The 25,963-nt window shown below is 52.3% G+C and overlaps 3 protein-coding genes across 3 annotated transcripts; 2 read left to right on the top strand and 1 right to left on the bottom strand.

Moving 5' to 3' along the window:
- The first annotated feature begins 259 nt into the window (after window positions 1-259).
- On the top strand, window positions 260-10,832 carry ACRBP (acrosin binding protein). Its single transcript, XM_063150308.1, is given in 11 exon segments — window positions 260-303; window positions 305-398; window positions 401-647; window positions 3,209-3,303; window positions 3,417-3,519; window positions 3,711-3,987; window positions 9,243-9,375; window positions 9,530-9,709; window positions 9,807-9,974; window positions 10,047-10,133; window positions 10,707-10,832. Coding segments are annotated over 11 exon segments (1,554 nt in total).
- Window positions 10,833-12,456: 1,624 nt separating this feature from the next.
- LOC134414979 (protein Wnt-4-like) lies at window positions 12,457-15,121 on the bottom strand. Its single transcript, XM_063150307.1, is given in 7 exon segments — window positions 12,457-12,894; window positions 13,584-13,694; window positions 13,696-13,708; window positions 13,843-13,919; window positions 13,921-14,004; window positions 14,597-14,720; window positions 15,057-15,121. Coding segments are annotated over 7 exon segments (912 nt in total).
- Window positions 15,122-16,513: 1,392 nt separating this feature from the next.
- LPAR5 (lysophosphatidic acid receptor 5) lies at window positions 16,514-25,677 on the top strand. Its single transcript, XM_063148488.1, has 4 exons — window positions 16,514-16,650; window positions 17,232-17,350; window positions 17,858-18,094; window positions 24,082-25,677. Exon 4 carries the CDS (start codon window positions 24,379-24,381, stop codon window positions 25,507-25,509), a length of 1,131 nt encoding a protein of 376 aa, XP_063004558.1. The 5' UTR covers window positions 16,514-16,650; window positions 17,232-17,350; window positions 17,858-18,094; window positions 24,082-24,378; the 3' UTR covers window positions 25,510-25,677.
- Window positions 25,678-25,963: the final 286 nt, after the last annotated feature.

The following is a 25,963-nucleotide window of genomic DNA, read 5'->3' as shown; positions in this document are numbered from 1 at the left end:
CCCCCCCAAAAAAACCAACACACAAACAACAACAACAACAAAAAAAAACAAACAAAAAAAAACCCGCAAACACACACAAAAAAGGAAACCAAAATAAAAACACTTCCCCACACAACCCTCTCCACCCCGTCCAAACCAAGCTCACAATAAAATCTGACTTTTAAAGTCTTTTAGGGTTTTTTTCCTTCCTTTTTACTCTTCCCCTCCCCCCCCTTTTCCCTGGGGGGCCCAGCACCCCAGCACCTTGCAGGCAGGGCTGATGGAGGCAGACTTCAGGCCAGCATCTGCAGTGCTTGTCCCAGCACTCTTTGCCAGCGGGCAGGAGCCGGCCAGCCTGCCAGCTGCTCCTTCACCTCCACCCCCTTGTCCCCACCGAGGACATCCCATCCCATCCCATCCCATCCCAGCCCATCCCGGTGTTTGTCCCGCAGGCACGGTGCTGGCCCTGGCGGCGGGTGCGGCAGCGGCGCCGGTGCCGGCGGTGCCGGGCAGCCCGCTGTCGGACCGGGAGTACGAGAAGTTCTTCGCCAGGCTGCACCCGCCCTGGCAGGCCAACATGTTCTGCCTGCTGCGGCAGGCGTACGGCTGCCTGAGCCCCAGCATCCTGCGCCTGGACCGCGCCGAGAACCACGGAGAGATCCCCAAAGGTAAGGGCAGCGCCCGCCCCGGAGCACACGGACGCAGCTGGAGCGGCCTGGATGCCCCTCTGGCCCAAAATGCCGCAAGGCACTGGGAATGGGATGGGCTGGTTTGGGCTCTGTGGCCCAAAGAGCAGCTTGGAACAGAACTGCTCCAGAACCAGAGCACAGCGGGGTTTGTGGCCGCTCTGAGCGTCCCTTTCAGTGCTGCACCACTTTCCTGGAGGAAAAACACCTTTTCCCAAAGGCCAGCCCTAACCTCCTAAGCAGGAATTTCATGGTTCCTCCCCCCTGCTCCATGTGTTGTCTGGCACCACCAAAAAGGGTTTGTCCTCCTGTAGGTTTCCTTCAAGCCCTTGTGGGCTGCTGTGAGTGCTCCTCTTCACCCAGCCTCTCTTTACAGGTCATGCAAAGCCAAAGGAGCCTCAGGCACTTGGGTGGCCCTTCCTTTCTGCCCACCTCTGTTGGTGGGGTGGCAGGAGGAGAAAGTGGCCACAGTTTTCTCAAGCTTAGTGTAGCTCCTCATCTCCTACCAGCTCCTCCCAGCTTCATCAGAGGGTTAATGCAGAATCTTGGCTCGTGGGCTCTCGTAGGTCTTTAAGAAAACTTGAGATGATAAGCTGCCTTTTTAAGTGTTTAACATTTCAGGAGCCAAGAAACATCCCAGTTCAGAAAGCACCATAGCAACAGCACCCTTCAGATCTCTGCAGTCATATTTTCCCTGCACCCCTGCATCAGAGAATTTAAGTGGTATAATTATATCTGTGCAGCTGAAAAACTTGGGACTACTTCTGTTGTATTTTTCTTCAGAGGAAAAAAAAATAGGAGCAATTTTCTCATAAAAAATATGTCTTTATATTTAGATGTGAACGTCAATGAGCTGAATGATCAGCCAACTGTGCTTATTTGGACTGCAGCTTGAGGGCAACTATTTCTTGCTGGTTTCTGCAGCTGTGTTGGGGGAACGAGTCCCACCCCACATCACCAGACCCAGGGATGGGCCCTGTGCTCCTCACTCACTTTTGGGCACCTGCAATCCACTGTGCCCTGGTGCTTTGTGCACCCAGGCTCTGTCCCTGGTTCCTCTCCTCTTGGTGCCCAATTCCCCAGCACTGCTCTTTGTCATGTCCAGCCACACTCCCACTGCTGCTGCCTTCAGAGACTCAGTTCTCCAGAACAGAAGCATCTGGAAATGCCAGAAGATGGGACAGTTCTGCAGGTTGCCCTCTTTACCTTCTCTTCTCCCATCCCTCAGCCTCACACATCTATCCAGCAGAATTTATTCCCCTTTGTGTTACCTTTTTTCCCAGTTTGGAGGCTATTTTGGCACGCTTCAGCCAGGCTGAGAGGTGGAACAGATGTGGCAGAGTGTGTATTCTGTCATGTTTAGCCTCTGCTGTCCTCACAGGGCTGTGGCAGTGCTGCCTACACCCAGATATCCATGAGCATTGGCTGTGCCCGTTCAGGTGTGCTGCTGAGGGAGGCAGTCACCTTGTGCTTTAAACAAGCTGGAGTGCTCCCTGCAATACCCTGTGCTTTGAACAAGGCATGGGGTGGGGTTCTGGAGTTTTCCCTACAAGATGGGTGTTTTTCTGGGCTGGGATCCTGGTGTGTGTCTGAAATTCTGCTTTTGATGGTGCAGCTGTTTGCTGAGCACAAGAAGGGAGCACAGGGTGAAGGATGGTGCACTTGCAGTACCAGGGGAGCAATTTCACTGCTAATGCCCTTCCTCTCAGCAGCACTCCTCTGCTCTCACAGGGCCAGCTGTGCCAGACAGGCCATGCACTCCTAGAGCAGAGGAGCACAAAACCACCCAATTCTTCAGGGTTTCCTGCTCTCCTGCACACCCTTGGCTTTCCTGCAATGGCTGCAAGAGCTGCAGCTCTGGAGTCAGTGTGCTGGCAGTGCTGGTCAAGACTGCAGTTTATGTGTGTACAGGCACAGGCATCCTGGCCCTGTGGACCCTCCTCCATCCCCTACAAGGCTGGAATCAATGTCAAATTATATTGCCCTGAGGAATTTGTCTCCTCTGGAGCCATCTGCCTGGAGGAGCTGTTGCAGCCCCATCCCTGACCCAACAAGACCAGGCTGGATGGGTCTTTGAGCAACCTGGTCCTGTGGAAGGGGTCCCTTGCCCATGGCAGGGAAGTTGGAACTTGATGGTCTATAAGGACCCTTCCAAACCAAACCATTGTCTGATTCTCTGGTGCTCCCAGGCCCGATCTGGTCATCTTTTTAACCTATTATATCACTACTTGCCTTTTTTCTCTTTTTTCAAACCCAGCAAGGACTAACGACAGAAGCATCAGATGCTGGAAACAGGAAGTTTGTGTCTCTGTCATAGGGAAGATACCTGTGTGAAAAAGGGCAGAAGGACAAAGGGAACCCTCAGGGGGCTGGAGGGAGAAGGGATGTGGTGCCTGGAATGGGAGCTCCAACAGCCCAGGGCTGTGATCTCCACCTCGGGGCACACAGCTTGGACTTTCCCTGCACCCACCAGCTGCCATATGAGAGGGTCCCCATCTCCTGCTGCACCCAGGCCTGCCTCCCTCCCACATCTCTGTCTCTAGGGCCAGTCTGCTCTCAGTTTCCAGAGGTGGCGGAGTTCCAGACCTTCTGCCAGTTCGCCCAGTACCGCTGCCTCAAACAGCAGTTCTTCATCAAGGTAAGGAGCGAGCTGTGGCACGGCTGGGGGGAGCATCTCCTGGCAAACGGGAGGGTGAGGAGGAAGGGAGGATAACCGGTGAGAGTCGTGTTTCCCCTCTCCCCTGCCCGCAGCGAGTCTCATGTGCGAGCGAGTCCCTCGCCAGCCCCTCCCCGGCTGAGCCCTCCAGCCCGGCGCAGCCCTCGCTGGAGAGCAGAGCCTCCCCTGTCACACCAGGTACGGCCGCCGAGCTGTGCGGGGCTGCCCCGCTGCCCTGCTGGGCTCCCGCGGCTGCTCTGCACCCCTGCAGCTTTCTGTCCCTCCTCCAAAGCCGCCCCGGGCCGCTACATCCCTCAGGAGCAGGCTGTCCGGGCCCCTGGTGCCCGACAGCGCGGCACACCCTCTCAAGTTCTCTCCCGCCCTGTTAGCTCAGGAACCGTGGCCCATGAAGCCCCCCACAGCCACGCCAGAGGTGCCCACGCCCTGGCAGAAGAACAGGACCGTGCACACACCAAACCTCTGGGCTGCCACCTCACCCTCCAGGACGGAATCCCCCGACGAACAAAACCTGAGAAAAAGCATCTGGCAGCTGATCCATTCGGCCCTCTCCTTGGATGCCTCCTTGGACAACAAGGCCTCCTCTTGGAACTCCACCAGCTCAGGCCCAGGATACTCATCCGAGCAGGGAACTCCCCCCCGAGGCAGGTGAGGGGCACTCTGTCCTTTCTGGGTACCTCACACCACCCGTGCAGGGCTGTGCTCCTGCACACCAGGCAGCAGCCCCAGGGCATCCATGTCCCTGCTCGGAGCAGCTGGTGAGGGTGGGCAAGTGTTCTGGAGCAAGCTGTCCCATCCAGAGCAGGAATGTTCCTGGGGAGCCCCCAGGCACCCCTCGCTCCAGCACGAAGTGAGCAGGGAGAGGGTGATCCAGCACTGTTAGTGCCTGAAAATGGCACTGTCCTTGCGTCCTGAGCAGAGTGAGTTTAGTCTGGGTCGGAGCTGCAGGCAGGGCTTTGTGCCATGCCTGTTTCCCCCCATTGTGGCCATCTGCACTGTGCAATCACCTCTACACTCATCCTCCCCCAAACATGTGTCCCAGGAGTCTGGGTGATGCGCAGAAACAGCATCCTTGCACACACAGGTCCTTGGGACGTGTCTCACTGTGCTCCTTGCCTCTCGGTGTGCAAGGCAAAGCAGATGTTTCTCAAAGCAGCCTGGCCTGAGGAGCCCTCCCAGGAGTGCTCTGTCCTCACCCAAGGGAGCTTCAGCAGCCCTGGGCCAGGAAACAGCTGGGAGCTGTGCCAGGCCACTGCTTCTCCTGGAGCACGTGCACCTCTGTGCACTCTGGATGTGTGCCCAGCTCTTCCTGGGGTGCTCCTGGTTCCCCATTCTGTGCACTCTGGATGTGTGCCCAGCTCTTCCTGGGGTGCTCCTGGTTCCCCATTCTGTGCACTCTGGATGTGTGCCCAGCTCTTCCTAGGATGGTGTTCCTGGTTCCCCATTCTGGTTTTGGAGGCAGCACCATGGCAGTTCAGCACAGGGCCCTGCCCCAGGCCAGCTTTTCACATGTGCAGCGCTTTCACACACCCTCCTCAGCTCCTCTGGCCTACAGATGCGTGAGGAGCTCATGGAGCACATTGAGCTCTTCTCAGCTGGTCTGCCAGGATCTGTTTGCCTCTGTCCTCAGGTACCTGGGGTTGGGGACTGAGAAAAGACAGGCAAAAGAATATTATGCTTTCACTCAAAGTCACTTTTTGATCCTTTGGTACCTTGTGGCTGAGGACCATTTGCTTTGAATGACATTCAAATATTATTTTGCTTACTAAGAGGAAAAAAAAAAAGGTGTCTAGATGTGGTTTTCATGGAGAAGTCATTTTGGTTTCGTGCTCTTGCAGGCCAGAGATGTTCCTGTAAGCGCACAGATTTCGTGCCTCATTGCGCATCTGTGGTTTCTCTTGAGCAGGCTGCATACCACTGCCTCAGTGCAGCCAGAGATTCACTTCTGCATGTAAAGCTGAATGAACTGCATCGTGTTGTGAAAGCCATAACTGTCTCCTTGCAAGCCTCTAACACGTGTCATCCTCCCTCCTAATATCATAGGAGGCTTTCACAGCCTGGAAAAAGTTTTCCTGGTGTATGTGCTCTCAGGCAAAATGGTGTTTCATTGAGGATTTTTTTCTCCCTGCATCTGAAACTGAGCCTTGCTGTGACTGAGCTCTGTTGGGATTACTGGGGGACTGCTGTGATGGCAGATGACACTCGCTGCTCTGCTGCAGAGCTTCTCAAAGCCACTAATGCTGACTGTGTGTCTGTGACTGGCAGCCGAGCCCCATCAATCATGCTAAGCAAGGCTTAAAGCCCCACTGAAGGATAAAAAGGCGAGATAGACCCTGCCTGTCAGCTTTGCAGCTCGCCGCATCCCGCCTCCTCTCACGGGGACTTCAAAGCATGACCTAAAAAAGGGGCAGAATGCCTGGAGGCACTTCCATTCCAGCAAGGGGAGCAGTGCTGGGTGGGCCTGGTCATTGTGCACAGGTGCCATTAAGCGTCTGGTTTTACACAAGGTGGGCAGGGCTGTGATGAGCACAGATCCCAGAGCTGCGTGTCTTCCCAAGGGTCTTATGCCCAGCAGGACATCCATCCTTCTTATCCATCCCCTGTGGCTTGTGGCAGCTGCTCTGGCCGCTATTGCAGTTTTAGAGTGCCTGATGAGGCCAGCTGTGATCTTTAGAGGGGGACAGGGCAGGGGTAGTAACACAAGAAGAATCTGCAGCACTTTCCTGTGGTCTTTCTGGTAGCAGTGAATCATTCATTGCGCAGGAAGGGGAAATGAAAATTATGGCACCTATTCGTTATTTTTAGTCCTTATTGTGCTTTCTGCCTTATTTCCTAGTATTTCCTCTCCTCAGAATTACCTCTAAACCGTGATTCAGTCTTGCAACAAGCTAAAGAGAGCTCTGCAGCCCTTACCTTGTAAAGCCCATGCAACTCTCATTTTCTGCAGCAGTTTTCAGTGTCCCTTTGAAACAGGCCCATGTTCCAGCTCTGGGCACACTACCCAGTGATGGGATTCAGCATTTGGGTACATGGAAAGACATCAGCCTCCCTTCTCTGCTTTTTTGTTTGCAGGAAGAATTGCATTTGCCCTTTTTCCCAGAGCTTCCCGTGTTGTGTCATTTGTCAGCTACAACCCCTGCATCCCTTTCAGCACCACAGCTGTCCTGGATCCAGATCTTATTCTGGTGGTATTCACAGGTGGATGCTCGCATGAGCCCAGCTTCCCAACAAGGCTGCTCTGAGCCCTCTCAGAATCCCAGAACTGTTAGGGCTGGAGGTCATTCTGTCCAACCCCTTGCCAAGGAAGGGTGACCTGGAGCAGGTGACACAGGACCCTGTCCAGGTGGGTTTTGATTGTCTTTAGAGGGAGACTCCATCACCTCCCTGGACAGCCTGTTCCAGTGTTCTGTCATCCTCAATATAAAGAAGTTCTTCCTGATGTTGAGGTGGAACTCTTTGTGTTTTAGTTTATGGCCACTTCTCATCCTGTGGCCAGGAACCACTGAAGAGAGTCTGACACCATCCTCTTGACACCCATCCTTGAGATACTTGTGTGCATTGGGAGATACACACACTCCTGGTGACTCCCCTCCTCCTGCTGCTGCTGTACTCCTCCAAACAGTCCTTGTGGTGCTTATCTACTTCAGCCCCAGAGGCTTTCATTTTAAGGCCAGACCCTTCATTAAAAATACCATCCCCAGGAAAAAAAAAACAAAACCTCTCTTTGAATTATCATCATCCATAACCAGGCCTGGCATGCAGTCAAAGATCTTTTTTCTCTTTCTGAAGCTGTTAAGAGTGGCTTTTTCATAACTGGTTTTAGTTTCCTGCAGCAAGCCCCCCAAATCAGAATTTACCAGGTGCTGGAAAGCTGCTGTTCTCTCCTTATCTCCTTTTCTGCTCGCCTCAGGTGCTCCCTGCACCTCAGCCAGCCAGTATCAGGCAGGCTCAGCAGCCGAAAGCTAATGGCCCAAATCCTTGTCATTACGCGGCGGGAGAGGCGGGTGCTGCTCACCAGCACTCCTCAGAGATACCACTGAAGCAGGCTCTGCGTGTCCTTCCACATCCTGAGATGCTCAAGTATGATAAGCTGCTACCTGAAGTTCTCTCTTTTGCCTTGGATCAACTACTGATCTCGGCCCACAGGTTCTTCTTAATCCTGCTTTGGGTTTTTTCCACGTTCCCTTTGGATCTTTGCCTCACAGTACCCGTTAGGCTTTTTCCAGGGCCGTGGTTAGGACAATAACATGCAGAGGTGCTAATCTGGGGAGGGATTTGCATTAGGAACTCACTTGAGATAGAGCCATCCCTTTCCCTGAAGCATGGTGAAACCTCTGTGCATCCACAAACAGCTCAGCAGCATGTCAGCGAGAGGAGAGAACCAGCAGCAGTGCTGTTATACTCACCCAGAGGTGGTAAATCAGCTCATAAATTTGCAACTGTGAGGCCAGAAAACCTCACAGCAGAGATGGAGAGCAGAGATAGAGGCGGAAAAGAATGTGACAGAGAGCACAGCAGAATTTCTTGGTAAACTTAGGCAGTGTGGCACAACTCAGTTTTCTGTGAAGCTCATCATTTTTAACATTCAGGTCTAGGAATTGCCCTGCTCAGCACGGGACATGAAGTCGTGTCTGGTGAGCCCCAAAGAAAACAACAGTGCTATGTGGTTGAGCCACAGGCTCCTCTCCTAATAGAAGTTTGGGATATCTTTTTGAAGTCTCTGAGCTGTGGAGGAAGCACCCATCAGCTGGTCCCATGCTAAACACCCTTGGTGTCAGGAAGATGTAGTTTGCTTCTGGTTTGAATGGATCATGCTCCAGATTCCAGTCACCAAAAGTCATTTGGTTTGAATGGATCTTGACCCAAATTCCAGTCACTCTTCCACCTGCTGACAAGGAGAGCTTTCCAGCTGAAGCCCTCCTCGGTAGAAGGGCTGGCTGACTGAGTGGGAACCCACTGGTGTCTTTGCTTAACTGAGGGATGCTTTCCTACCTTCTACCTCTAGGTGAAACTTTTCCAGGCCTTGGGAAATCTCGTCTTCATGACCTTCCTTCACGTTCTCTACCTCTTCTTAATTTTTTTTAATGCTAATCTGCAGGTCTCCATGAAGTTTCAAATATTCTCAGGAAAACTTGTCCACACATGTTAGCCCGTGCATGCATTTTAAGAGCATTTTAATATAAGCAGTTGCTGCTTTTCTTTACTCTCTGTCAGATCAAAGTTTGTTTATTTATCACTGGCTTTGTCTCCAGACACAAGAGGCAAATATCTAATGAGCATGTTTACCTCTTCTGCATCATTGATGATGATTGAAACCAACCATCCCTGTCTGCTAACAGTTCTGTACCATGTTTACAAATTCCATTGTTCCTAAGAGATGCCAATATTCTCATTGCTCTGATCCCATTGTCCTTACATTTTCTACTTTTAGCTACCCATGTCAGTTTGGATGAACAGTAAATTCATGGTTAACAAGTTTTTCCCCCTTTCTGTCAAATACTTGGGAGGGAGGCTTAATATGTGACATCCCCAGACCCAAGTGGGGCCGCCCAACGTTCAACACTCAGCAGACATCTAACAAACATCTCCTCACTGTGCACTCGGATGAAATTACGCAGCAGCTGCTGCAGGGGCCCTGGGAAAGCTCTTTGAGCTGTGCCCCTCATCCAGTGCCTCTCACATGCCCCCAAATGCACAGCAACCCCCCTGCAGCCTCTGTGTCACACAGGCACGTGCAGACCCTGCAGAGAGCCCCATTCCTCTGTGCAGTTTAGCCAAAAGCCCAAGGTTTCTTTGGGAAGGGATTTTTTACTTTGTTTTGGGGTTGTTTTCAGTTTCTAACTAAAGATACATCTCTTCAGCTTGTGGCAAGGAATGACTCCCTCCTTCCCTTTCTCTGTCAGCCTTCTAGCCCTGCGGAACGATGAGGCAGTGCTGGTCCTGTGCTACGCAGTGCTGGAGGGAAATTGCCTCTCATCAATGATCACCACGGCCTGGAAGGAGATGGAAAAAAGAGTCCTTGGGTTCGGAGACTCGGTAAAGACACCAGTGTCCACCTCTGGCCCCCACTGTGCGCAGGCCACCTCCTGAGAGAAGCGGACCTGGCTGGCCAGGGCGGCAGGAACATGGGAACTCCTCAGCCTCCTCTGTGGTGAGGGTCTCAGTGTCCTTTTCCCCCCTGACTCCCCAGGTGTGTGACAACCTCGGGCGGCACCACACGGACCTGTGCCCCGACTGCGCCTTCTGCTCGCTGAAGAGGGAGCAGTGCCAGAACATCGAGAGCCTGAACCGCGTGCCCTGCGACTCGGGCGCCTTCTCCCCCTACATCAACCCCGAGATCTCTGCCCAGCACGGCTACATCCAGGCCCAGGTACCGAGCCAGCTCTGCCTCCTGCTGCTCTCTTCCTGGACTGCGAGCTGGGGAGGGGCAGAAAGAAGCATGGCTCACTTTATCCCACCCTTTGCAGTCCATGTCCTCAGAGAGCCTGAGTGACGACAACATGAACTTTCTGAGAGGGATGAGGATGGAGTACTGGTGCAGCCGGATGGCCATCTATGGCTGTAACGACCCTGCTGTGACCCTCTGGCTGAAGGCAGAGTATGAAACCTTCCCAGACATGGATAGCTCAGGAAAGGTGGGTGACCATCAGTGGATGCTCCCATCCCTCCTTCTTTTCTTTCTCTGACCTCCATTCCCTTGTCACCAGATCTGTGACTCGAGCGGGGTTCAGCACCCCAACTTCTGCATGTTCAAGAGCTACCAGTGCCTCCTGAACAGCATCTACAACGAGAGGGTGAGAAGCAGCTATGCTGCCTTTTGCACAATCTTCTTCTCCATGGCTGGCCCCTCCACAGCCAGCCCCAAGCCCCTGCTGGCCTCAGTGGCCCACCGCTTTTCCTTCTAGGAGGACACAATGGGATGTGCTTGGGGGAGGTGGGGAGACAAACAGTGGCCCAGCACAACTGGGGTGTCATTGCTGGGTGGGATTTGCACGGGTGATGTGAGAGATGATATCCCTTCATATCTCTGAAGGGCAGGATCTCCTCCATCTGCTAAGCAGTAGCAAAACCCCACATCACCAGAGCAGGGCAGAGGACGGGCCTGTATCCTAGCAAACACACAGTGCAGCTGTCAGTTCAGCTGGTCCCCTCCCCTTCCCCCTGGTGCCCTCATCATGCCAGCCTCCAGGTGCCATCCACCATAGAGATCTCTTTCCTTGGGGCAGGATGGGCAGTAGTAGCCCCCCTACAAACCCAGGCACCTCATGCCAGCCTCCAGGTGCCATCCACCACGGAGGTGTCTTTCCCTGGGGAAGGAAGGGCAGTGGCAGCAGCCCTACGAACCCAGGCTCTCCTTGGTTCTCCAGGTGGTTCGTGTGAAGTGCAGCCGTAGCATGGCCTACCGGGTGCTGAGTGCCAGGGAGGGAGAAAAGGAGGTGCAGCTGTGGCAAGAGAGGTTCCAAAGCCTCACCAGGAAGCAACCACAAAAATGATTAAAGTTTGTAAAGACCTTCAAGATAGTCAAGGCCTATGACCAAATACCACCATGCCCTCTAAACCATATCACAAAGTGCCACAACCACTTGTTATTTGAACACTTCCAGGGCTGGTGATTCCACCACTTCCCTGGGGAGCCTGTTCCAATGCCTGACCACCCTTTCAATGAAGAAATTTTTTTCCTAATATCTGCCTGAACCTCCCCTGGTGCAGCTTGGAGCTATTTCCTCTTGTCCTATCGCTGGTTTCCTGGGAGAAGAGACCAACTCTCACCTGGCTGCAGCCTCCTTTCAGGGAATTATAGAGGGTGATCTGGGCTCCCCTGAGCCTCCTTTTCTCTAGGCTAAACAACCCCAGCTCCTTTTGCCATTCCACACCCTTCACAGGCTTTGTTGCCCTTCTCTGGACACACTCCAGAGCAGATTGTGCAAAAGACACCTCAGTGTCTTTCTGGCAGTGAAGAGCCCAGAACTGGACACAGCACTCCAAGCGTGGCCTCACCAGTGCAGAATACAAGAGGACAATCCCTGCCCTGCTCCTCCTGGCCACACTATGGCTGATCCAGGCCAGGTGCCATTGGCCTTTTTGGCCACCTGAGCACAGCTGGCTCATGTTCAGCTGCTGTCACCAGCACCCCCAGGTCCTTTCCCTCTGGGCAGTTTCCCAGCCACTCTGTCCCAGCCTGTGCTGCTGCCTGGGGTTGTTCTGACTGACAAGCAGAACCTGGAACTTGGCCTTATGGAACCTCACACTATTGGCCCCAGCCCATCAACCCAGCCTATACAGATCCTCTGCAGAGCCTTCCTGCCTTCCAGCACAGCAACACTTCTACCCTGATGTCATCCAGGAACTTACCCTCGATCCCCTCTTCCAGACCACTGATAAAGGTTTTACACAGGACTGGCCCCAGTATGGAGCCCTGGGGAACCCCACTGGTGACCAGCTGGATGTAAATCCACCCAGCACCACTCTCTGGGCCCGGCCACACAGCCAGTTTTTAGCCCAGCAAAGAATGCACCCACTCAGGCCGCGGGCTGCCAGCTTCTCCAGGAGAATGCTGTGGGAAGTGGTGCCAAAGGCTTACTGAAGTCCAGGTAGAAGATAACATGCACAGCCTTTCCCTCATCCCTAGGCAGGTCACCTGGTCATAAAAGGAGACCAGCTTGGCCAAGCAGGACCTGCCTTTTATGAACCCATCCAGGCTAGGGCCGATTCCCTGGCTGTGCTGCGTGATTGCACTTAGGATAACCCGTTCCATAACATTCCCTGGCACTGAGATCAGACTGAATGAGGGGAGCCTCACTGTGGCAGCTGCTGGAACTCCTCCTGGAAACATTTCTGCCGCCAAAGGAAAAGGCATGTCCAGAGACTGGGGAAGGACCAGAGACAGGGACTCCCCAGATCCCAAACGCAGCATGTGAGCAAGAAGCTTTTGTGTGCACTTTGCTTTCCACTTTGGCTGGGTTTTCCCCCCAAGTTTCGTGGTTTATTTGGCCTGTGTCCTCCAACCCTCCACCCGGAAAAATAATTCAAACCACACCAGCCCACGGCGGCTGGCGGGAGGCTGCGGGGGGAGCACACGGGAGCTGATGGCAGCCCTGAGCATCGACCCTGAGGTACTCACCGGGGCACCTCCCCGGGCTGCCGGCCCTGCCTGCACTTGACGGGGCAGCAGCAGCGGAATTGCAGCAGCAGCGCTCCCGCACCTCGGCCGGGCCGGCCCTGCTCGCAGCCGTCCCTGGCCGGCCATGTTCCCTCGCACTGTGGGCCCGAGGTGCCGAGGGTGCCGTGCCCCGGGTCCCGCTCGCACAAGTCCGGGCTGGCCCGCAGGTAGAGCAGGCCGTGAGCCGTGTAGGCCTTGAAGCGAGAGCTCCCGGGCACCACGAGCTGGTGGGAACCCACCCGTGTTGGGAAAACCTCTGCTGCCCCCTCAGGCTTTTCCTTGAGGACGTTGCCCACGTGGCGGAAGGCAGGCAGGAGCTTCCAGCAGGCTCGCACTTGGCAAGAGCCCGACACGCCATGGCACTTGCACTCCACCTTCATGTGGAGGAGAGCCACATGAAGGGCCCGGAGAGCCTGCGGAGCAGGAGGCAGCTGCCAGCCTGACCAGGGACACCGTTCCCAACATCCCCAGTGTGCTGCTGTTCCCTCAACAATCTGCCCATGGGGCTGGAGATCAGGGGCGGGAAGGGGAAGGGAAAGGGCAAAAGTGTATTTTTAATCCAGGCCAATATGAACAGAAGGAGATGCACTCTGTGGGAAACAAGATGGTTTGGGTCTGTAAGATAAATCCCTGAGGCAGAGAGAGGGATGGGGAGCTGTTCTGGCCTGTGGGGCTGTGGGGAGGGGAACAGATCTGGCCAGAGGTGGAGGACATTCAAGGGACCAGATCTGACTGTGGCCCCTGCAGATGTCTGTCTTTATTGAAGAGATGCTGGAGGGGCAGGGAAGCCCTTCAGAACAGAATAGAACAGAACAGAGTAAATTATTTTCTGAATCATAGCTGGGGTCTGTGCAGAAAAGGAGACTGCACAGAATTGAGTAGGGAAGGCTGGGACACCCCTCCACACAGGCAGGAGCCAGCTCAGGGTAATCAGTGCAGTGCTTGGATAAGAAAGGCAGCAGGATGCAGACTCCTCTGGCTGCCCTGAAGTGCCTGTTGAGGTGTGGGGGCTGCACTGAGCTGTGCCGAGCCAGGGAGAAGCCCTTGCAGCCAGGCTGGCTCCCAGCCCTTGCTCCTGCCCTCACCTCCCCCCAGCCTCATTGTTGTGCAGGTCCATGAGCGCTCAGCTGGACGAGACACCATGGCTCCTCTCAGGGCTGCCCACAAAGGCCTGAGAGAAGGCAGTCCCATACACACAGGTTATCAGAGCTGGAAAAACTGCAGAGGGAAGGTGGCCTTGTTGTGACAAGGGAAGAGAAGCCTTGAGAGTATCTCCCAAAGACCTGTGGAGAATGAAAGTGTCTCTTTTCTGGCCTGTCTCCCCCATGGACCTTCCCCTCTGCCACCCCCTTCTTCCTTCGCCTTCAGGGCTGACTCCTCGGACCCTGGGGTCGCAGCCCATCATGGGAGATGATGTGATCCCTGTGCAGCTCCCCCCGGCTGCAGGCACGGCTCACAGCAAAAGCAGTGCCGGCAGCGCTGGATGTAAGGGGACTCCCGTGTGCCTGCAGTGGGACAAGCAATAGCACCAGTCTGCGGAGGGCAAAGGCACTGATGGGCAGTGTGGGAAAAGAGGCTGTCACTGCATGCAGGAAGGGTGCCTTCAGATGGAGACTGCTCGGGAGAAATATATGTCAGGAAGTTCACCCAGTGCAGCTGCTCCCAAGGCTGGGAGTCAGTAAGTGAGATGGCTCTGGGGCAGGGTGGGTGGCAGGGTCAGGGAGAAATTTACCAGTCTGTTGGTAAATTTACCAGAGCTGGTACCCAGGATGGTCCAATGGGTCCAAAAAGCAAATCTGGTCAAATGGGAAGAAGTTTCTCCAGAATGCTAACATGGAAGAAGGCACTGGCCACTCTGGGGATGGGTCCAGTGCAACACTACCCCAGGAAGGGCCAGTGTGTCAAGGGGACAGTGGCCATACTGGAGGGATACCATGCCAAGCCTGCCCTCGCTGACCTTGGATGGTGGCCTTGCCAAAGACCTGCAGCCCCTGCAAGGTGGAGCAGTTCCAGTGAAACTGGCGCTGGCACTCGAGGACAGCCGGATCCACGCCTCACTTCACCGCCTCCATGGCTTCACCACCTCCATGGCTTCACCGCCTCCATGGCTTCCACCTGCTGCTGGCAAACGGAGACCTGCTCTTCCTCCAGTCCCGTCAGGCCACCACAGCCCCTGGGGTCCCAGAGGACTGCCTGCAGGGAAGTCTGCTGGGCCAGGGAGCTGTGGGGCAGGGCAGAGGTTCAGTTGCAGGTGGGCTAGAGCCAGGGCCTCACCTCTGCAGGACTAACCCTCTCTAGCCATATCTTAGAGCAGAAAAGGGGCAGGAGAGGGGGCTGTAGCCATGTTGTCTGTGAATTGGGCATTCTTGCTGTGCATTCTGGTCTGCCCCTCTTCAGCCTTATCATCTCTCTCCCTTCATGGTCCCAGAGATGCCCCTTCTGCTTTTTGGTGGCCCAGATTCCTTTTTCCACCCTGTTCTCACCCTGTTTTCTTTGGAGACAGCAGCTCCCTAGGTGGCTTTCCAACCCAGACAATCCAAGCACAAACCATACTTACAGCCACGTCACGGCAGCGACGTGCTGCACGTGGATCAGCATCAGATACAGCCACACCAGCTCCATCCTGTCCCTGCCAAAACTTCACCACCTTCAACTCCAGCACTGCAGCTCCTGAATCCCCTCCTGTGGCTTTCCACAGCCTCTGCCCAGCAGTGGCTTTCACAGCAGCCCCAGCCCAGCACTGCAAAGCAGGGGTAGCCCCAGCCCTGGGCAGTGACCATGGGCTGTCCAGGTGTGCCTGCCAGCATCTGAGACCCTGTAGCCTGCAGAACCCTGCTGGGTTGGCCCTGAGAGGTCATCCACACCTGTGCTACAGCTTGGGCAGCGTAGTGGGAGAGCTCTGAGCTGGGGCTCTGGGATGGGCATCCATCACAGGGAGCTCACATGGGTGGGGACAGCGTCTGTGTCACACGTGTGGCCTGTGCCATCCTGTCAGGAGATAATGTGGTTGTCCTCCTCCACAGTCTAGTCACTTCTTCAGCAGGAGGCAGCCCAAGACCTGCTCAGCAGCAGACAGAGCCTTCTGCACAAGAAGAGCCAGAAGCACCAAGCAGCTGTTGCCAGACCCACCAGCTCGTCACTGCTTTCCAACCAAACCTTTTGGGGCACAGAGAGTTCCCCTGCAGTGACAGCTCCTGGGAGCAGAGAGGGGAAGACCTGCTGCCTCCCTCATCCATGTCCACTGTTCTTGAAGACACTCCCTCCTCTGCCTCCTCCAGGCTGGAGGTTGTTCTTTTCTACCCTGCAGCCCACACAGCTACAGCAAACAGACACAGCCCAGCTGCTCCCTGCCTCTCTTAACTCTTTCCCTGGCAGGTCTCTCTTCACCTCCCTCATTTTCTTCCCCATGGACTGCCCTTTCCCGAGATCAGCCCTCGCCCTTCTCCTAGGAGGCACAGCAGGGTGGCTGCCCCCCTTCTCATTGGGTACCCCTTTCCTAAGAGCCCCTGGAAGCCCAGGAAAATGTGAGCTGTGTGACCAGGGAGCTGAAATGGCCCAGGACAAAAGACTGCCATTCCCCCAGCCAGCCTGGGAAGTGCCAGCTCTTCCCACTGCCATGGAAGGTAAAACTCCTCTGCAGCCACAGGTTTCTGCTTTTCCTGTCTGAATCATTCAGAAAGTGAAGCAGGGCAGTTCTGGCTGTGTTGTGCTTCTTCCATAAAGGGATTCACCCCTTTGCTCTGCTCTCCCATATTTTGCTGCACAAAGAAGTCTGAAGAGCACTGTGGGTTATCAGTCATCCTTTCAGACCTGAGCAGCCTCTCTCTTGTAGCATGCATTTCACCTCCTTCCTTGCCTTCCCAGCTCCCTGCATCCTTCCCCCTGCTGGGTCCTTGCTCCTGCTTTCTGGAGCCAGCACTGCGGGGTGGCAGGCGTGTTGGGATTTGCAGCATTAGGGTGTAGCCTCCAACACACACCCCAGTAATCTGGTCTTACCTGCTGCTCGCTCAGACAGCGGTGAGGAAACGCCGGGGGTTGAGCTGCTCTGCCCCACGAGCCGAGGCTCCGGGAGACAGCCAGGGGCAGATGTGTGAGCCCACCCTGCTGAGGGGACACAGAGCTCGTGGGCTGGGGCACCGAGACCCGGGGAGGTGAGTGAACCTGGCTGGGTGAGGATGCTGTGGGGCTCGCGGGCTGGGCTGGGTGCCATTGTGTCCTTGTCTGCTCGCACATGGAAAAGCCAGGTCTGTGCTCATATGTGTGAGGGGTGAGGGCTGCAGGGGAGGGGGGAGTTCCCACAGAATGTGTCAGACACTCCTTAGGCAAAGGACACCCCCCGTGGCATATCTGCAAGCCTTTATCAGTAGCAACACCTTGGCGGGAACTGAAGAGACACAAAAAGCCACGAGAACAAAGATCCCAGCAACGAGCAAGTGAGAAAAGGGGTCTGACTAAAAAGGAGAGGCACTGAAAAGAAGCAGCTCAATGGTTTGGGTGCTATTGTGCCCTCCATGGATTTATGAGCAGCAGGAGCATATATATCCCTTGGTGTCATTCCCTGAATGAGGAGTCAGTAGCAGCAGAACAAGGAAGGCAGGGAGTGAGAAAATCAAACAGCAGCAGGCAAGGGCTGCAGGGAAAGGGAGCCCACAGCAACTTCCCAGGGCAGCTGTCCTTGGGGCAGGACGACAGTGGGATCAGGAGTGTCACCATGACTTGTGTCTTCTTCCAGGTGTGCTGAGACTGGCAAAGCAGAAATAGGACTCGAAGCAACAGAGTGCCAGATGGGCTCTGCACAAGGGCAGCTCCCTTCCCAGCTACACGTGGCAGTGCCAGGTCACAGATGTGCTGGTAAATCAGCCCTTGAACTTTCATAGCACTGTGCCTCCTGTAGCCTTGAACACCAGGGACTGAGGTTCGTGGCAAACATGCCTTTGCTTGCCACAGATAATGACACGTCTCTGGAGCCTGGTTCTTTCTGGGATCCTGCCACATGCCAGTGGTGCACAGCTGGGCCCCCAGGCAGGAGTTCAATCCCAAAGCCCCCTAGCCCATGGGAGTGACAGGACTCCAAGTCTTTGTGCAGGCTAGCAATTAAATCAGCTTGTCTCTCACTTCCCATATTTCACTTCTACCTCCTGTTTAGCAGTATTTTGGGGAGAGGGATGTTTTGTTTCCCCTCTGTCAGTCCTGGGGGTGGCTGAGTTAGCAAGACAAGCAAATATTTGGCACTATGACCCAGGGCAGGTCTCCTGAGTTGCAAGGACACCTGGGTACTGCTTCTTTCATGATTGCATTTGCTCTTGTAGGATGTGGTTTAGCTTATCAGCCCTTGATAACAAAGTTCATGCTTTGCAGCCAGGCAGAAGTGCATCAGGAAGTGAGAAAGGAGAAGAGACAAACTGCAGCATGCCAGATGCAGAACCAGCCGCAGCGCGGTAGGGGCCAGCTGTGATTTGGATGAAGATTTTCCCGCTTCTGTTTTGATCCAAACTGCTTTGTGGGTTTGGGGTCCGGATCGAGACCTCTGTGGAGGCAGCAATCACCAAGCTCCAACCAGCCAGCATCCACACTTGGCTCTTCTCCAGCAGTGAGGTAAGGCAGGGGAACATCTGGAGGGCTGGCTGGGCTGGCACCTCGGGCACTGGTCACCGTGAGCTGCTCTCTGTGTGCTGCCAGCCTGGCCACGGGGCACTGGGGGACATCTGCCCCTCATCAGTGGCCCCATGGACCTAGAGGGGCAAGGCACATCTCTGTATTTATTCAAATTGAGACTTTCCATGGGATCCTGTGATACTAAAAGCATGGGCAGCCTGCAGAGCTTACTTGCCAGGGTGCCCACCATGGGAGCCCTCTTCCACGGGACCCTCGGGAGATGAGGAGGGGTAGCATCTCTTAAGGAGGAGGCAATAGCTGTGTGATCAAACCTCATGAGTTAAATACAGAGGTCTCAGCTTTTGTATCATGTACCTCTCTTTAAAAACAAGCCATCCTAAAACTTGAATGTCTTCACAAAATCTAATCAAATCATCACACAAATCTAATTTTTTGAGTAGACAAAAAGATTAAAAGTGGGGCTTGAATATCACCTGCAGCAGGTAAAAAGCACCCAGATTTATTTAAGAAAATATGTCTCCGATATCTAGAGTAAAATCAGGTATGTTTTCTGAGGTTTGACACATTTTTGTTGTTTCCTCTTTGGTTTCAGAATAAGTAAGCGAGCTCATACAGTTTGTGTTTTGTGTTCTGCACCTCAATGCCACATTTGCTCTCTGCATTCTCAGGGGAGCCCTAAAACTCCCCATGGTTTTAGCGACAAGCCACTACCAGAAACACTGATCCTGCAGCATCCTCATCAGTATTTTTCCAGCTCTCTTTTTCCACCTCATTTCTCAGCCCCATACTCAGATTCTTCATCATTTTTGTGGTGCTTGGAGGCAGTGACTCCTAGTGAGACAGTGAGACAGGAGAGAGAGGATTCCCAAGACCAGGCAGCAAGATGCCAGGTGCACATCCCATCTCAGGGCATGCCTGCCAGTTCTGGACCTAAAGTATCTTTAGGGCTTCTTACCTCCCAAAAGAAAAAAATCAAAATCCCTGGATTTTGCAAGTCACAGTCTTGGAAGTTGATGGTATTCTGGGCTCAAATTGAAGAGGAAAAAAAAATGCTTCCTCCACCTCTTGGGACACATAAGGTCAGTCACCAAAGAGAAAGTTTCTTCAGGATTTATAGAGAGCATCTTGTTGTGAGGAGGGGGATTATTCAGCTGTGGTACCACTGCCTCCTTACACAGCTGATGGCTTGAGATCTCTTGGCAGCTTTTGTGCAGAGCAATGAGTACTTGGGCTTCTTTTAGAGGCAGCCACAAGGAACATGCCTTTTGACTCTCTGACATTAACCAGAATGGATAATTGGTTTCCCTGCTGCCAGCCTGCTTTACCTATCCATACCTTTCCTTTTTAGAGAGGGACAGTCAAAGCAGGACCTCCAAAGCTCACTGGAGAAACTCTCTGCACCCCCAACTTTATCTTTGCAATGACTGTGTCTGCATACATCTTGTTTCTCGTGTGCCTTGGTCACTGTATCTGTTTTGGCAAGTCTGAAACTACCAGCTCAGCTTCCATACCAACACCATAGCAGATTCTTTCTTCTGTGTTTCCATCTACCCACGAAAAAAAATCCCCTCAAAACCCCAATCTATTTTCTGCTCTCAGCAATCTTTGCTGCCAGTTCAGAACTGTGCTGTTCAGCATCTTGAAGGCTGAAAGGCTAGAGTATGTAAGGAAAGACCACTCAGAGAAGAAAGAAAACCTTATGGTGGGCAAAAAAATGAAGAGGTTTCTTTCATTGGTATTCATGTCATGAAAGCCTGGGAGATTTCCACAGCAGAAACTTTCTTTATGGGAAGTTCATAAAAGGACTGTCTCTGGTCCAAGCAGTAGCAGGATCAACCATGGAGCAGTGAGATGAACTCAACAGTGTCTAAAACCACACGGCTCCTACCCCAGAGGTCTGAGAATAACTGAAGGGTGGAAGACCTGACTAATTGTGCCATAGAAACCTTTGCTTAAAACGGCTCTTAAAGGCAGACTCAATTTAAGAAAAGGCTCTTGGGGGGGTTTCAGACCAGGGAGCTTGATGGTTTTACAGAACAAATTAGTAGAGGCTATAATAAAGAAAAAATCGATTGGCATGCGGTCACATCTAATTACTGGGGAAAAGTCATGATGGCTTTTATACAGAGATGCTGTTCCCACAGTTCTTCCTTAAAGGGCTCAATAAGCATGTGAACAGTGGCCCATGTGGATTTCCAGAAGGCTTTCAAAGGCAGTATCACCAATGGCACTTAAAAAAAAAATTAAAGAAAATGTTCCTACCTGGATAAAAAATGCCTAAAAGAAGGGACAGAGAATGAAGGTAGATGGTTGTTTTTCTCAGTGGAGTTGTCAGACACCTGTGCTGGGGTATTTGACTTATTCATGAGGGATGAATAATAAAATAACAAATCTGTTTGAGACATAAAATTATTCAAGTTTAAAAAGATGAGGTTTGGCTGCGAAGAACTGCAGAGCTTAAGAGAAGTGTGAGTGACTGGACTTAAACTAACAGCTGAAATTTTATCTAGTGAAGTGATGGGAAAAACCAAACTGAACTGGCCATTACCACTTGCAAATGAGATCTACACCCACGCAGCTCAGTGCATCCACATTATCAGCACTGTGTGTTTTCAGCACCCCAGCACAGGGCTCACAGAGGCTGCAGCAGAAGGGGAAAAGTGCTGAGAAGGGCAACAAGGATGTTCAAAAGTACAGAACAGCTTCTCTGCCAGGAAAAACTATGAAGACAAGGACCCTTTAGCCTAAAAACAACAACAACAAAAAGTTGCTGGGTGGAAATATGGTAGATGTTTATAATATTCTCAGCCACAAAGTGAAGGTGGATAGGGATGGTTTTTGCCCTGCCTGTTCCAGCACTAAAGCTAAGAATTGAATCTAGCAGATGATGAATCAGAGATGGGTATATGGAAGTGATTCTTCACCTGAGGCACAAATAAGCTGTGGAACTCCTTGGCACTCCTGGCACTGGGTAATGTACATGGTAAATTTTACATCAACTCAGAAAAGGACTGAAAAAACCACAATGAAATAAAAGTTCCCTGAGGACTACTGAGTACAACTAGGTCATCTATGGCTCAAGAAATTCCTGGGCTACAATTTGTGCAGGAACCAGGAAGACAACTTGAGGCAGCGTAACTACATGATTGTACTGTTCTTAACATAATCCCTTTACCATCCACAATTTGAGATGGAATATTAGTGGTAGAAAGCCTGACACAGCAGGGACTGTGCTTACATATTATAATCTCTAGATATGTTAATTGAATACCTCAGGAAAGCTTGAAAAAACACATTGTCTGTAGAGATAAGTCCTTTTCACCTGACATCTGGCTGGTCTGAGTACATGTGTTACAGCAGGTCATGGTCACTCACTAAGTCACAGTCTCAATAACTTTGTTTCCATCAAGATAAAGGTCTGACCACACTGTTCAGTCTGCAATTCATTTCAGGGTTTTGGCTCTAGCAAAAACTGACATATTCTCCTAGAATTATAAATTCACAGAATATACTGAGTTGGAAGGGACCTATCAGGATCATCAAGGATCATCAAGCCCAGCTCCTGGCCCTGCACAGGACACCCCAAGAGTAACACCATGTGCCTGAGAGCATTGTCCAAACACTTTTTGAACTCTGTCAGGCTCAGTGCTGTGACCACTTCTCCGGGGAGCTGTTCCAGTGCCCAGCCACCCTCTGGGTGAAGAACCTTTTCTAATGTTCAACCTAAACCTCCCCTATACAACTTCAGGCCGTTGCCTGGGGTCCTGTCACGGGTCAGCACAGAGAAGACATCAGTGCCTGCGCCTCCTCTTCCCCTCTCGAGAAAGTTGTAGACCACAATGAGGTCTCCCCTCAGTCTCCCCTTCTCCAAGTGGAACAGACCAAGTGACCTCAGCCACTCCTCATACGGTTTCCCCTCAAGGTCCTTCACCATCCTCATGGCCCTCCTTTGCACATTCTCTAATAGCTCAATGTCTTTCTTACAGTGCCCAAAACTGCACACAGGATTCAAGGTGAGGCTGCACCACTGCAAAGCAGAGCAGGACAATTGCCTCCTTTGACCACTGATGATCCTCCTCCTTGAGATTCTTGAAGCATGAAACATTTCTTTTGAAACCAACAACATTCTTGCACTTTTGCCTTGTCATCTTATCTTATGCTCCAAACTTGCACAAGAATTCATGCAAAGTATTCATCCACCAGGAAGGGTAGAATCCACTCAGATATAGTTTGATAAACCATTAGAACTTTTTCTAAGAAACCTGTTTTGGTGATGGACCTGCACAACCACACAAAAGGATGGGCAAGTTGGTAGCTGTCTACACTCTTGTATTAGGTTTCCATCTTTCATTGTTTAACATGTTGTTACCAGAATGATTCTCTTCCTCTCTGAGGTCAGCACACACTTCTGTCTGCAGCAGATTCTCTGTGGATCCGTGCTTTGCCACACAATGCCATCCAGAAGGTCTGACATGCTTGACATGCCTGTCAAGTTGCTGAGTAATATCAACCTCATGTAAAGACATTCTCTAGACAGAAAACTCTACTTTCCTTTTGAAGTAAATCACAGTCTACATGGACTCTTATGAGGGAGTCCCTGTTTGCGCCCTGCAAACAACTGTGGGGAACTGTGTCACACCAATCCCTGTTCCAGTGTGAGTCCCTTCCACAGAATGCAGTCCTTCAGGAACAGAGAGCTCCAACATGGGTTCACATGGTCTTCTCCAGTGGCAACAGGGGAATCTTTGCTCCAGTGCCTGGAGCACCTCATTCCCCTCCTTCTTCACTGAGCTTGGTGTCTGCAGCAGGGCTGTTTCTATCACATATTCTCACTCCTCTTCCCTGCCTGCAATTGCTGTCTCACAGTAACTTTTTCCCTTTAATTATCCCAGAGGTGCTACCACCATCACTGATGGGCTCAGCCTTGGCCAGTGGCAGGTCCCTCCTGGCACTAGCTATATCAAGCACAGAGGAAATTCCTGGCACACTCTCACAGAACCACACCTATAGCCCTCCCAGCTGCCAAAACCTTGCCATGCAAACCCCAGTGCTGCTGTTATAGCACCTGCAGCCTTCTCTTGTTCAGCTGAACAAGACCAGTTCCCTCAGCAACTCCTCATGGCACAAGTGCTCCAGCTCCCAGACCCTTTTGTTGGCCTTCCACTGGGCTCACTCCAGCTGACCAGTGTTTGGACAATGCTGCTAGTCAGTACCTGGAGTGGTGACTGGCCTCACACTGCTTTGAAGTCATGTTTGTCCACATGAATCTCATGGCACTTCCTTTTTTGTGTTCCCCTCCATGGCTGTGCTGCTCTGGGTTTCTGGGATATGGGCTGCTTCAAGCAGCAGAAATGAGGACATACAATCCAAATAAGCACCACTGGTCCCATGCAAGTAAGGACACCAAAGGAGCTGTATGAATGTAAGAACCATAAGGAACTCAAAGTCACTGGAACTGAGTTCTGTGCGTGTTTTTTTACGTAAGGAAAAGAGCTTGGGTGGAGTCAGGTCTAGCTGTACTGTAATTTTTTTTATCTGAAGTGGATGTCCAAAGTCCTTTTTCTCTGATATAAAACAGTACTCTGCCATTTTTATTTTAAGTTCCTTCCAGTCAGCATTTTTCCTTCAAAACACTGCTCTCTTCTTTCTCTTTCTCTGGAGCTGCCTCAACTACTTTCCCTGTGTGCTTGTGGTGTCCCTTTCTTGTATTCATGTGCTCTCAGCAGATCAAAGCAAAGTGCATTCTCTGGGGCTGAGTGATAAATGATTCTGTACAACAACCACTTTCTCTGTGCTCTGTCTTCTCCTGCCATGTAATTACTCACTTTTCTAGTGTCCATTTTCCCTCGTCTTTTGGTTTCTTTGTGAGTTCTTGCTGCAGAAGCCGCCATGGTGAGATTTTAACACTTGAACAGATTTCCTCCTCTAATTGAAATTCTTTTGTTTTGGTCTTTCACTCTGACCAGGAGTTGTACTGACAGCTGGCAATGATCCTCCATCACCTCGTCACCTCATAACCACTGGAAAGAATTGCTGAACTGGGGGCAGAAGCAGACTCCGCATTACCATCCGTGCCAGATGACCACAGACCAGCAATCCAAAGCAGTGCCAGCCAAGATTGCCCATCTACCTCCCAGCAGCAGATGACAGGAATGACCTGCTTGTGGCTCCTCAGAGGGGAACGACTTCCCTCAGTGCTCTTCTTTGTGCCTCCTTAGCCCCTCACCAGGCTCAGCCATCTCAGCGAGAGCATTCCCTGACCCATGCTGGGCATGTCAGCGTCCAATACATCCAATACATCTCAGACATGCAAGGATTACACCTTCAACCACCACCTCCTCATGCCTGGCTACACCCTGATATTCATCACAGGTTTGATACTCAATGTGGTAGCCCTGTGGATATTTGTCCGATACCTGCGCCTGAAGTCTGTAGTGATGATCTACATGTTGAACCTGGCCATAAGTGACCTCAGCTTCACACTTTCTCTGCCCCTGCGACTCTACTACTATATCAACCACCACTGGCCCTTTGGTAGCTTCCTGTGCCAGGTCTCTGGCTCAGTCTTCCAGATCAACATGTACGGCAGCTGCCTCTTCCTCATGTGCGTCAACCTGGATCGCTACGTTGCCATCGTTCACCCGCTTCGCTGGCGGCATCTGCGGCGCCCCAAGGTGGCTAAGATCCTCTGCTTCATCGTCTGGGTTGTGATCTTCATGGGCTCCATCCCCACAGCCATGGTCCACAAGCAAAACCACTGTAAAGTAAAAAACCAGACTATTTATCTGTGCTTTGAAAGCTTTAGCGACAACATGTGGCAGAATAACCTCTTCCCCCTGGTAATCCTGGCTGAAATCTTGGGGTTTCTCCTGCCTCTCAGCTCTGTGCTGTACTGCTCAATTCGCATCTTTCAGGAGCTCTGCCAGCCCAGCCAGACGAAGACCCTGCGACAGCGGAAGACCGTGCGTCTCCTCTTGGTCAATCTGGTCATCTTCATCATCTGCTTCGTGCCCTACAACACCACCCTGGCGGTTTATGGGATGATAAAGGCCCGGGTGATGAAGGTGGAGGCACAAACGCAGGCCTCAGTGCGCCAAGCGTTAATTATAACCATGATGTTTGCCAGCATGAACTGCATGCTGGACCCCCTGATCTACTACTTCAGCACCGAGGGCTTCCGAAACACCTTCAAGAAACTGCGGCGGGGACAAGCCTGGGACTCGGAGATGGGAACGCTTAAGCATCGGATTGTGGAGAGTAAGTCACCCCGGGACCACGCTGTGTGTAAAGTAAAACTGTTCCCATCTGAAAACTTTATCCGTCCCCATGAATCGTCACCGTCGCTTCCTACTGCAGTGTTCCTGAATGGCCCTATTGAGGACTCGGAAATTTAAGCCCAGGAAAGCCATTCCATTGCAGAGTCACACATGCAATAAGGACAGCAAGCCTGTGGGATACAGCAAACTGCTTGAGGGAGCACAGCAGACTGTCTGTGGGTGAATGTGATGGTGCAAAGCTGAAGGATGAAAGGTTGTTTTGAATAAACAGAGGTGCCTTCGTGACATGGTCATACCTGACTCTTTTGGTACAGGAAACAGAGTGGGGAACAAGGATTTGAAACAAACTTAGTGTGTCTAGGTCTGGCCAGCATGAATTCCTATAGCAAGTCCATCCTGACTGCGTAGCTCCTGGCTGGACTGTAGCCTGAGGCAGTTCTGGGGAACAACAGAACACAGATACGGTACTCACTGCTGACAAAGTGAATTTACTAGCAGTGGCTGAGGAAAACCTTTGACCAGATGTTTCAATGTGAGTCATAGGTCCAGCACAGGACACCTAGATGAGTAT

This window comes from Melospiza melodia, chromosome 2, assembly GCF_035770615.1.
Source record: "Melospiza melodia melodia isolate bMelMel2 chromosome 2, bMelMel2.pri, whole genome shotgun sequence".
Lineage (NCBI taxonomy): Eukaryota > Metazoa > Chordata > Aves > Passeriformes > Passerellidae > Melospiza > Melospiza melodia.
This window is presented reverse-complemented; position numbering and strand designations above follow the sequence as displayed.

Excerpts from the sequence above, each read along its gene's own strand:
- LPAR5 (XM_063148488.1), top strand. The coding sequence starts at position 24,379 with ATGCTGGGCATGTCAGCGTCCAATACATCCAATACATCTCAGACATGC.